The sequence below is a fragment of the Dromaius novaehollandiae genome, chromosome 1 (assembly GCF_036370855.1).
Source record: "Dromaius novaehollandiae isolate bDroNov1 chromosome 1, bDroNov1.hap1, whole genome shotgun sequence".
NCBI lineage: Eukaryota > Metazoa > Chordata > Aves > Casuariiformes > Dromaiidae > Dromaius > Dromaius novaehollandiae.
In genome coordinates, this window is record NC_088098.1 from 100,197,202 (window position 1) to 100,210,217 (window position 13,016).

A 13,016-nucleotide genomic window follows, 5' to 3' on the forward strand; every position below is an offset into this window, starting at 1 on the left:
TAACTTCCATTTCATTTGAGACGTACTTGGCTGCTCTTGTTGCCGTTGGCTGTAACTTTTTTTCTGGAAACCTGTGGCAGCCTCTTCTCAGCCTCATCTCCAGTCTTTGCAATTGCAACTCCTTTCCTGAGACAGTTCTGGGAGAGTTCTGTGGGCTGCAGGTGTGCAACAGTGTTGCTCATCTTGGTGTTAGATTAATCTGGGGTTAGTCACTCCCAAGGTAGAGAATTTTTTCCCTTGTGAGCATTTCATTCATTTTGAGTAAATGACTGAGTGGTTTTGTGTATTTGATTTTTTTTCAGTGTTTTAATCATGATTCTACACTGAAGTTGGTTTGTTTTAGTCAATAAAATTGTCACCTTCCAGTACTATTGCACGCATAGACTGAGCATGTGGCTGCTATTCCCACTGTGTCTATCCTGTCCTATGAAGCAGTCAGTCTTACAGAGCAACTGGTTGATATAAGACAGCTTCATCAGACAGCCAGTCTTAAGAGGCTGATCTTGCACATGTGTTTCTTCCCTTTGAAGTTTCTGATCAAGAGTTCATCTGCACCAGACAGCTTTCTTAAACCAAAGAACCAATTGCTTAACAATAACAGCCAGACCATTTAGAGCAAAGGGTTTTTAAAGAAACAACCTTCTGACACCAGTGTTTTTAATGTGTGGTCTGCAGCCGCTTAGGGAGTCAGAAGCCTGTTCCTCAGGGTTTATGAAAGGTAACTAAGAAAAGCAAATCTATTGTCAGGAGGCTTTAATCCACCGCATTTTTTAGCAGTAGTCTACAGATGTTAAACTTACCTAAAGTCAGGCCAGCCTGTACTGGATTATTATTCTTCATTCATTCTCCAGACAGCTTAGAAAGATGCTGCTTGTCAGTCTGAGATCTATAAACAGCCCCTTTTCACACACCCCTTTTGAAAAGAGAACGTTCTTCATAAACTAGTCCAGTCTTTCTGATTTTCTGCTTCAGAAATCATCTTGGTCTTGCCCATCTTGAAAACAATGCTGTCAAGTGGCAGGTGCTAGGAAATAAAGCTTTCCCAGTTAGCAATTGGGTATTTCTCCTGACAAGTCATATGTGATTACTGTCAGGTGATTCATGTTGAGCCATTGTTTTCCTTCCTGCTTGTTTTTACCACCAATATCTTTCCCAATTATTCATGAAGTAATATATACAGTGTTAATAGATTGTTACGGGTCAGTCCAATTCTGTCGTACACCTTGTCCATACAAATATTTGCTTGGCTTTGTTAGGTTTCTAAGAATAGTTGATATTCATGGCAACTAAATGTTATTGACATAAATGTTAGGCTAAATTTGGAATAAAAATTGGACTTCCCATATCTAAATGATAACATCATGTAGTTTATCTTGTGCGTTATTGGCATAAAGTATGTGAAAAGTGTTTATTTTCTGCAAGTTTAATTAACCTATTCAGTTTTTATCATCAATGATTTCACTTGGGTAACCAAGAAAAATAAAGCTCTTTCTAGGTAAGTTAGCGGCTGCAGTTGTAGGAAACTATTTTAACTTTTTGAAATGAACCTATTGGGTTTTAATGCATAACACTATGAAATGAGAGTGACAGTTTTTGAGATTCATTGTTTAGAATAGATTTGTATTTTCCGTAAAACTAAAGCCTGTTTATGAGGCTGTTCAACCAGGTACCAGGTATTCAAAATATTTTAAAGAAATAAAGTCCTGTTTCAAATATGAAACTGAATATTAGATGGAACATAGGCATTTGTATTTTATGGTAAAATACAACATTTTATGTTGTTAGAAGTGATACAGCAGTCAAAGTGCACATATAACAGAAGTGAACTTTAAAGGTCCTGACTTCCCAGCTGTTCTTTTAATATGTATTTCCTATACAAGAAGATACTTTCTTTCATCATTTTTCTTCCTCACATAGTTATGTTCTGTGGAAGGATCTTATCATGCATTGATACGAAAAAGTAGTCTCCTAAATACCACACTTATGAAGTATTAATTACTTCATTTAAGTATGTGTGCAACAGTTACGATAACTAAATCGCACACACTATATTGAGCTGAAGTTTTGTTCCAGACAATGGGCAAAATTTAATTGCAGCCTTGTGTTATTAAAATGGGTTTGTGTTTGCCATCATTGAAATCATCTGCTCAGTAGGTTGGTTAAAACAAACGAATAAATAACTATATCCAGTTTGTAATCTTTCTGAGGCTGAAGAAGTAAATTATATGCAAATGTTGCTTTTAAAGTTTTATTATCGTGGCTTTGAGGGTAGGCCTAGGTATACTCCATGAGTTTTCTGAGAACTTTCATATTGATGAACAGTTCATACCCAGCATGAAGAGGAAGCAGTATTGCAACTGTGGATTTTTTCTAAGATGTATAATCTCTTTTTAGCCTTGCAAGTGTACAAGCTGCAGCTGACATGTAAAGTGTTCTTCCTCATATAGTATAAACACTTACAGTACTTATCTGAAAAAGGACATACCATTCGCTCTCACTAGTGCTGCCAGTATGTTAAATATATCCAAAATATGACTTTTGTAGAACAGAGATTAAAATTGTAAGATTTCCAGTGTATATGAGACACAGTAGTAGGATTTTCTTCCCATTAGAGATTTTGTCTAGTAAACTATAGAGAAATATTCAAGAAGAATACACTTTGTGCATCCAAGTTCAAATTCATCATCAAACTGAGTGTTTGATTAAAGTTCTGCTTGGCAAAGACTGGCTCTCCTTTTTGTATATTCCTTCTGCTTATGGCAGCTATAGTGCTGTATCTCTGAAGTTTTACTTCATCCTCAGGAAAGATAAACTTGGGCTTTTATGTGGTGTTTCACTGATTACTATTAACATAAAAAATGACTTACAAAATCTGTGCCTAAAAAGCTTACCATAAACTAAGATACCATGACATCCTCCATACCATTGTTTTAAACATTTATTTTCCAAGTTCCATTGAGGATTATTAACGAACATGGCCGTGGCCATATATTGCCTTGCAGGTATGTATCTGCACAAGAGGGAAATGTTTACATTTCATAAAAGCAGCCTGTAGTGAGATCAAAATGAATGTCCAGTCATAGCATACACAAAAGATTTTCTATTTTTAAGACATGATTATTATGTCTTTCAAATTAAAATAGTTGTCTATATTCAACTGAATGTTGAGGTAGTAAAAGCAAAGTCTGCAAATTAAAATACTCAGCTTTTGTTAGTGCAAAAATGCCTATTTTAGACCAACCTGTTTGCTCCTGAGAATGCCTTCCTGTAAGTTTTTTCCCCCAAATGTACAACTTTTTCAGAGAAGGATCAGAAAACCATGGAAAAAATCTAATGCTGATTTCCTTTTCATCCATAATGTGCAGAGAATGGACCATGATACAGGCTTTTATAGTCACTCTCTGAAGAATAGGTCTATTTCATCCCATTTAAGGTTTTGATTCTGGGTGGTAACTTTTGGGTACAGGCTTGGCATTTTTTTTTCAGTGTGTTTACTAATGTGCATAATGTTAAATATTGTGTGCAGACTCTTACAATTTCCCTGACTATGGTGTAAATATCTCTGGTTCTGTCTGTATTAGAGATTGCCAAGAATAGGGTAGTTAGATTCTTTAGCATGAAAGTGAATAGTTTCTGGTGTCAGGCTAGCAACTTAGACTAAACCTAACTTTCATACTTTAGACAGCACTGCAGACCAAACATAGTAAAATAGCTGTAGTCACTGAACTGTTCATATGAAGGATGAGCTGGCTTTGACAATCAGAATATGCTGAATATTTTCCAAGCTCAATACTTGTTCCTCAGCACTAAGTATGCTGTTGTCAAAGTTAAAAGGTCAGTACCTTGCAAGCAAATACCATAGCATAAAACATAATGGAAATCAGGTAAGACTGCATTCAACATACATTAACTGAACTCCGATTCTGCCTTCAACCAGGCAAAACTCAGTGAGTTTAGTGTATTTTAGGATGTTCAAAGCAACAGCGCAACGTATGAAATCTCCCAGACCTCCAAAATAAAAAAGGTCATCATTGTGAACCTAACCAACTGAGATTTGGAGTTCTCCACATGTATGGCTACCATCCAAGATTTTCTCCAAGGCAGTTCCAGCTGCCATTTTTAGTAAGCCAAAATGCTCTTTTGGTTCAGGATGGCTTTAGTTACATAAGCAATACCCCTGGCCCCAAAGGCATGTTTAAATTTTTAGACTATGCGATTACAATGGGACTGAGACATGTTTTTATCAGAATTAGGTTTTTGCACAGTGTGGAAGTGTATCCAAACTTACTAGATTAGAAAGTGGTCTCTTTCTCATTATGTCAGGAATGTGTTCTTATTAGGCAAAGTGTAACTGTGAGCTGTATCATCTGTATCAGGCACATGTTTTGCTCTTTAGCAAAAAGCAGTAAGAAACAATCATATATGTCCTTCTGACTACTGAAGCCTAAGCCTCACTCAGGACCAAGTTCAGTGCAGTTTTGCCCAAATGAGGATTGATGCATCAAGCTCATTGTTTTTATGGCATAATAGTAAACCAGTTATATTAGCTTGTTCACAGAACTAAGGTAAGGAGTTTAAGTAGAATTGTGTTCTGAGTGTTATAAAGGGTAAACACTGCCTTATAAAACACAAGGCAGTAAAAACTGAGTCCTGCAATAGCTCTGCAAGGCCCCAGAAGCTCTAAATTGGCCTATTACAACTTCCAATTTGGTGCAGTAGGCAGGTCTGTTTTATGGTTTTTAAATAATGCCTTAATATTTATTTTCTTGTCGTATTGCAGGCTGTGGACAAATACAGTACAAAGCCATTTAATGAAATGTCATATATTTAGCACATCTAGTATTTGATTTACAGTAAAAGTCCATAGAAGCTCTAATGATTTAAATTTCTTGCTAATCAACAGATTTTTAGTTGATTGAAAATGAATGGCTGCACAAGCTTTTGTTAGACTATAAATACTCAAAACATGACAGTGCTCTCCAGATGTTTTGTAGTAATTTTATGCCATCTCTTACTTCTGTTGTAGGGTGTGGTTTTAATCTGATAATTTCTCTTCCCAAAAGCAGGAACAAGAGACAAGCTATACTATTTTAAGAGCAAAAAGCACCAATGTTACTATCAATGGCCTCAAGCCTGATACCACCTACGTGTTCCAAATTCGAGCCCGAACTGCAGCTGGATATGGGACAAACAGCCGCAAGTTTGAATTTGAAACCAGTCCAGATTGTATGTATTTGTTCAAATGGCTTAAACTGAGATCCTGTCCTGTTTCTGACTGATTTGAATGGCTGTTTTCATTCCCTTTCTAGTTTAGTAAATGTGACTCATAACTATATATGATGTGTCTTTCTGGGTAATATTACTATATAACTTTATGTTTTATCATTAAAATTAAAACATGTAAAGAATATACCACGATTATCACAGGTGGTATTTTCTTCCATTCTCTACCACACCATTACCTAATGCCAGAATCAGTACTTTGCTAAGGCTGCAGCTCCTGCTGAGAGAGGAAGCCTAATACAATAATAGATGCATAGCTTCATATTGTTGCAAGTCTGTGGCCTGATCCTATGGACTATAAATTCCATGCTCCAAGAGAATTAATATCTTACTTGTCCATTAATCACATGGGTTGGTGAGTAACTCTCGTTACTGAGGAGCATAGCCGCTTTCTCCTATGTAGCCTTTACGCGAAACTAATATGCACAGGCCAGGAAGGATGGTCATTCAGTTAAGTAGCTGATCAGGGACTTGGCCAGTCTGGCTCCTGTCATCTCTGGCACTAAATTGCTGCGTAACCTGAAAGAAGTTATTTACTGGGCTGGCATTCCTTTTTCTTTTTTGTAATGCCATAGTAATGCTTATTATCTGATAACCAGTATTCTTTACAAGTTCCATTTTTACATCAGAAAGACTCTTATAGGAGCTCATCATCTTAAATGTTACTTTCTCATCACTTGATACTACATAATAAATCAGACCTTTTCTTTACTAGAAGCTGAAAGTGGCTTAATGCATCAAAGTCTGTTTAGATAACCAGTTACCAATGTAGAGCGATGCTCATTAGTTGAAGATTCATACAATTAGCAAGAGACTTTACTTTTTAGAAAGTAGGACTTTCACAGAAGACTGTTATCCACTGTCCAGAGTTATAACACAACTCAGGATTATAATTCTGATACCACAGTCCTAAGGCTTGATCATGTACTCATAATAAGGCTTGAGAACCCGTGGTAAAAGAAGTGCTGTTAGAAGCAACAAATTCTAACAAAGAGTAGTAGCATAAGCCAAATAGTCTTGGACTTGGCATCCTAGCATTTTTGAGATATGTTACATATTTCATCCCCACTACTCCCTCCATGACCTCAGTTTTTATTCTGGAAAGCAAATGGATCATTATTAGTTATAATGGATGAAACTAGAACTCCAGATAGGATAAGTACAAAAAGGGGAAAAAATCAGTTGTAGTGATGTTGTGAAGGTAAAAAAAATCGTAACTTATAAGTTAGTGAGCTTTATCTGCAACATAATAGAAAAAAGAAAAAGAAAGCAGCTGACCAAAAATTTGGAAGGTGACAGGAGGCAGTGATGCATGTATCTCAGTAAGGAGTGTTCAGGTTATACAAATAGACTCCAAAACATGTAACAGGGTTACAATTGCTAAGCCATCATAACTACATCAGTGCAGCCATAGATGTTTAATCTACCAAATATTAACCAGGACCCATCAGTCATAAGTAGGAATTTCTTTCCAAGTGGAATGACGTGACTCCAGAGAGTCACATAGACAGACTGCCCAAATTGTGGGGAATAGGAAGACTATCTTTCACCTCACTTCGGACAGCTAACGTAGTAGCTAGAAGCCTAATTCTACTATACTCCGTAGAGATTGATAAGTGTCTGCAGAAGATGATTCGTTGTACCTGAGATCTAAAGGTGTCCTGTCATTGTGTAGCAGTCCAGTGGAGCTTCTTATTTAGGCACTGCAAGGAAGTATCCAAAGTTAGGTAGAATAAAGCTCTTATTTTCTTCTGTAGGCATTGACTTACTGTAGATAGTCCTTCTGTCTGCATCTGTGTGCCCAGCCTTTTCTCAACCTTCCCAGTGATACTGTGAAGCTTAATTATGAAGCTTAATTCATTAAAGCATTTTCTGTCCTACAGAAGTGAGAATAATGATGATAATTATCAACTGGCTGGGAATTCTTGCCGAAGAAAAATTCCTTACTGACCACGACCAACAAAAAAAAAAAAAAAAGAGTGTGTTTGTGTGTGTTTGTGTGTGTATATATAGATGTCAGTTTATCAGCAGTTACTGCAATCAGCAACACTAAAAATAAGCAGTAGCAGCAACAACCTTTGTAAATTTTCAGAGAAGTCTTTTCCTTTCTTCCCTTATATTTATTTGCCTGATGAAAAATTACCTAGTGGATTAAATATTTGGCAGGAAGCCAAAAGCTATATAGTGATGACTTAATCTGTCTGTTCCCTGTATGAGTGTCAATTGTGATGTAAATAATATTTTGTGGGGGGGGGTTATTTATATATTTTTGTGTTAACTTTCCAGCATTCTCCATTTCCAGTGAGAATAGCCAGGTCGTAATGATTGCCATTTCAGCTGCGGTAGCCATTATTCTCCTCACAGTTGTGGTGTATGTCGTGATTGGGAGGTTAGTTTATCATCTGTTTTACACATTTACTCCCACTTCCATTTCCCACTGGGGCCCTGATGAGCACAGCGAATCGAATATTGTTGGGCAGTAGAATGGCTGGTCTGCACCTTCTCCTTTGTCTGCTGCCAAGGAGCTCTAAGTACTGCTATATGCTTGGTAATGAGCCTGCTAACATTAGCAGCCCCAATCATACAGCAGTTGTTAAAAATGCTATAAACACATTCTTAGGCAATTGTAAAATTAAACTGTAGGGGTCAAAAATCAACAAATCCTCTCATTAGCCAATTTCCTCAAATTCCCTGAGAACATAACATGCCTCTATAGGGTACAGAGAATGTAAATATCGTTAAACTTTCAAACAGGCATTTTATTGTGGAGGGAAAACATTTTATTCTGCTTCCACCTGCAGTTAACAAATAAAATCTTACATATTAACTTTTTTTTCTCTGTTGCTTGTAGATTCTGTGGACACAAGAAGTCCAAGCATGGTACTGATGAGAAAAGACTACATTTTGGAAATGGCCATTGTAAGTTACTGATGCCTTTTAACATGTCCAGTTCTGCTGAATTCATCCTCAAGATAGCTAGTGTTTTTCAATTAAAAAAAAACTAAACAGTCATGCCTCACTTAAACATAGGTGAAATTGGGCAGAGAATTTTGTCTTCTCTTGTGGTTAAGGAGATTTTCCCCTATCAATTAGTCTTTATTTCAAAATCTTTCATTCATGTTCAGGTTAGTAATGAACGAAATGTTGCTGTCTGTGTTCAAACAACGCTTGTGGTTAGCAATATGATATTGATTCTTCTGTGCATTGCTGAAATGCAGAGCGGAACTTCAACTTCCTCATTATCAAATGTATAAAATCTAAACAATAACATTCTTTTTCCCAAAGCAAAATGTAAAATCAATGAAACCTGTCTTGATGAGTGCCGAAGGGACTGTGAAAATTGCTTGCTTGACAAAGTTGACCTGCTGATAAATTTAGTTTGGAATTATTCTAAGCATAGGCTAAAAAAAGATTCTCAAGTTTCTTAATTTTATGATTATTATTAAGATGCTTAATTTTTAAAGTTTCTTAATTTAAGTAGTTTCTTAATTTAAGTGAGTATCTCACTCACAAATTAATGGGATTACTTAATCCAGCTCTGTATAGGAATATGTTTTATTCAAGGCCTGTTTGCCCACTTAAAAGAAGAAATTTAGCTATGCTTGCTTTGGGTCTCATCCACAACTAGGATGAAAGCCTTTCTATTGACTTAAGTAGCCTTCGTATCCAAAACTTATGGTATGGTCAGGAAAATTTTTTATATAGCTAAGGGTATAAAATCTTGCTCATCCTGAGTAATCTGACATACTCTTGAAACTTCTTCCAAAGCCAAACCTACCTATTTTTGATGTTTTCATATCTATTTTTGATATGGTTAGATGGGGCTCTGTTCCTGGCTACTCTGGGTCTTTAAGTTGTGTCCTGTGAAAGGAACAGCATGGAGCAAGATCACATTAGGATATGCTCAGGGAAAGAAGTGTTGACTTTTTGAGCCCAGTAGTCTGCCCTGGTAAACAGGAAGAAGCAGCTTATTATGACCCATAACTGAGGGGGATGTCTTCCTGCAGTATTTCAACTCATCTCTGATCCTGGCCCTGCAATGTGAAGAATCAATACCAGGCTACACCATGTAGATCATGCTGAACCATATATTTCCATTGCTTAGCGTTTTGCATTATAAGGGTAATACGGTTTACACCTAAGCATTTTCCTTCTTTGTATATTCTTTTTGCACACAACAGTAGCACTGCTGCTACTGCAAGAAGAGACCTGTCGATATCATAATCAGATGTCTCCCAACCAAATATGGAAATGTTGAATTAACATTTTAATGAAGAAATTACCTAGAGTTGTTAGAAATTAGAACTGCTTCTTAATCATACTGACAATGGAGCAACTGGTCTCTGACTCTTTATATTATTATTTTTAGTTTGGAGCCTTTCCTTATCTCAGTATAGTCATGTGCATATGTACCCACTAGCATGCATATGCTCCCTCATCTGCACTGTCATGCTGTGATAGGAGACTTGCCTCATGCTGCCCATAGACAGCTAACCCGCCAGGCTCAAAAAAGTCTATACAGTTACATGTGGCCCATAGAATTAATGCTTCATCATCCGAATTTAATTAGGTTATAAAATAAAAGCAGCCAGTAAAAAATGTGTTACAGACAAATAACAGGTCAGAGTTTGCTCTCCTTACACCCACACAATGAAAAGTTGCAATCACTATTCTTAAACATGTCAGTGCAGTTAAATTCCTGTGGATTAAATTGCATTTAATTTGGCTTTAGATATTTATGTACTGTTTTCTGAGTAGTGCCATGCTGATCCTGTGTGTAGTAAGAACACAGTTGATCGTGAATCTGGGCTTTCTCTTAGAAATTCCTGAAAATGATTCATTGATTTTGCTGATATTTATCTGTTAGGATTTGTATGCATGTGTGTGTGGCTATTGAAACCTTATTTTTCTGCTATTTTAAAGTCTTTCTGAAAACATAAGAGAATTGATTCAATTAACTAGGAGGATAAAGTAACTTCCACGGCTGTCAAAAACTTTCTGCATCTTAAATACAGCAGCTGTTTTATTTCAGTCAGTTTATTCTGAATTACTTTAAAAAAGGCTCCAGCCATGAACTATTCCCTGCAGCCTTATTACAAATCCTGTAATATTACTTCAAAGGAGCAAAAATGTGTTTCACCTCCTCAGATCTTCTGCCTTTGCCTTCTTTGGCTAGGGCATTTTATTTTTTGCTACCCTTAGGGCAATTCTTGCTGGTAAAATGAAAATGTAAATTATTATGTTTGCACAGAATGAGCTGTAAAGTAGTACAGCTTAACACATGTGCATGTGTTTATTATCTGTTTTTCATGACAGAACCCAGTTATTATACAGGCTGCCCTTAATTACTGGTGTGAAGGGATTATTCTCCTTGCAGCCACCATCACCTGATCTTGGGAACCTCTGGGGTCAGCATTAAAATGCTGCAGCCAAAAACCCTACAGTGCAGAAGCTTTTAATTGTTGTTATTTTTATTGGGGGCATGAGGGAGCCTGTAATGTACATTCAGCATGGACGGAAAGGAGCATTTACAAGATTTTTAACCAACAGCAATATACAGCCAATTACTTTTTGTTTTACTTGCAAGTAATTCTTAATCATCAGACTCTTAAAGGAAACACACTCAGCATTTAATACTGCACACACGCAGCCCTTCTGTTCAGAACATGAGTCTTAGTTTGCATTGTTTCCAAGGTAATTAGCTTGGGAACTCATTTTTATCATTTCTTTGTCAATCCTGAGGCCAATAAATCTCCATAAAATTGATTTTTTTTTCCACATACATTGTTTGACAGAACAACGTTGCGCTCTAACTAATGGTCCAAGGGTATTTTTCCCATCTGCCTAACTACAGCAAAATGTGTTTAACTATACTAGAGGTCAACAATTTGATGCAGTGTAATAATGCCAAGCTGGAAGGGATATTCCTGACTGTCAGCAATGTTTGTAGGAGGAGGTAATATCTTTTACAAGACCAATTGATATAGTTCTGAAAAGCTAGAATACGTGTCCAGGAATGCAAGTTTTGTGTTAGAAACAAAACTAGCAAACTGCAAGCTAGGTAATGGTTATTTGACTTTTTGTTAATGAAACAAACATCTTTGTGTTTTAAAATGAATACAAAGACAGGCACACAAGTTATCACGTACAAGCATGAGCAGGGCCTTGAGCCAGGGGAAGAGGAACAAAGCTATGGTTTGCCTTCAGCATCTTTGCTTGAGAGGAAGATTGGAAATGACAATATGTTCCTTCCCCTGCCCCGCTCCCCCCAGTCCTGCTGGTGGGAGAGGTGGAGAGAGCTTGAGACTGCCCTTAAAATCACTCAGTCATTTGAACTAGTGCTTGCCCCAAACAAACAGAACAACCATCGGCCAGCAAACTGTAGAAGGGGACAAAATAATAACATTGATGTGAGGTAGCTTAGCACTAGAACCAAACTTGAGTAAGAAGAAACATTGACTACCATCCTTGTATAACTAGCAGAGGTTTTGGGGCGGGAGCAGGGAGAAGGTTATTCGTGCATATTTTTCTTGTCTTATGCCTCTTCTTGGAGGACTTAGAGAAAGCTTGAACTAATGTACTCTTCCTATGTTCTCCTTAAGAACTCTTCAGATTGACTGTAGCATCACACATTTTGTTCCTTGCCCCTGTGTTCCCGAAAGGAACAATGTAAGGCAGCATCTAAACAGAACAAGCTGTGGGGGCAGGTACTATTTTAAAATTGGAGAGGCAGTCAGATAGAGCAAGTGCAGGTATATTTAAGATTGTTTTACAAACCTCTGTGTAATAATTGCCCTAGTGTCTCTGGTTTTGAGCTTCATATTCACTCTATATTAAGAATTCCCGAAGAACCATTAAAAGCACTTTGATTCGAGGAAGCAGTGTACCTACTGTTTTTTCTATTCATTTGATTTCTGTTGTTGCATGTGCTTTTCTTAGAAGGGCTGAGTAACTCTAAGAAACATTTTCTCTCTGAATTTGTTTTTACACAGTAAAACTCCCAGGCCTGAGGACATATGTAGATCCACATACATATGAAGATCCCAATCAAGCTGTCCATGAATTTGCCAAGGAACTAGATGCTTCTAATATATCCATTGATAAAGTTGTTGGAGCAGGTAATAACAACAGATATGTTGAATTAAAGATAGCTCTTTTACTATATACACTGTTTTACCTCTGTGGATTTATACCCATGACTGGAAATGTTCTTGGGTCTGCAACATTGTAGGTCATATTTGCAGCTGACTAAAGTCCATGTGAAAAGTTAGGTACATACAGGTCTATTTTTTTCTCAAAATAGACAGATAACAAGACAGTTTTTAAAATAACACCCATCAGCCCACACTTGGACCCAAGACTGTTAAGAGTGAAAAGGGGATTCAGACTCATGCCTCAGTTCTATGTTTCTCTTTAAAATCTGTCAACACAGAAAATGGTATCAACTGTGAAGTTGTTTTCTTTTTTCCTTACAAGGGCTCTTGACTGTTAGGCCTTGAGTGAAACCGCAAACTCATTTCATACCAGTCACCACACATTCATCAAACTGCAGTGACCTTTGGTCATTGGATTTGATTTTGGTCACTGCTTTCAATTTGAATTATTGATTTAGAAGGAAAGGGTTGTCTGTCTGGTAACCAATTGTCTGAGCCATACAGATGCCATGCATTGTTGGTTTTACTAAAAACAGACTGTCAAAATGGACAGATTTTGTAGCAAAGGGACTAGATTAC

The 13,016-nt window shown here is 37.0% G+C and overlaps 1 protein-coding gene across 4 annotated transcripts in view; it reads left to right on the top strand.

The window, feature by feature from the left end:
- EPHA3 (EPH receptor A3) overlaps positions 1–13,016 on the top strand; it is a 233,655-nt gene that overhangs the window by 175,751 nt on the left and 44,888 nt on the right. For 3 of the 4 annotated variants that reach the window (XM_064522258.1, XM_064522272.1, XM_064522267.1), the window contains 4 exons: positions 5,064–5,226; positions 7,570–7,672; positions 8,135–8,202; positions 12,276–12,401. In XM_064522258.1, the coding sequence (XP_064378328.1) occupies positions 5,064–5,226; positions 7,570–7,672; positions 8,135–8,202; positions 12,276–12,401 (460 nt within the window). The remainder of the gene's footprint in view (positions 1–5,063; positions 5,227–7,569; positions 7,673–8,134; positions 8,203–12,275; positions 12,402–13,016) is intronic. The other variant, XM_064522262.1, reaches the window with a different exon arrangement.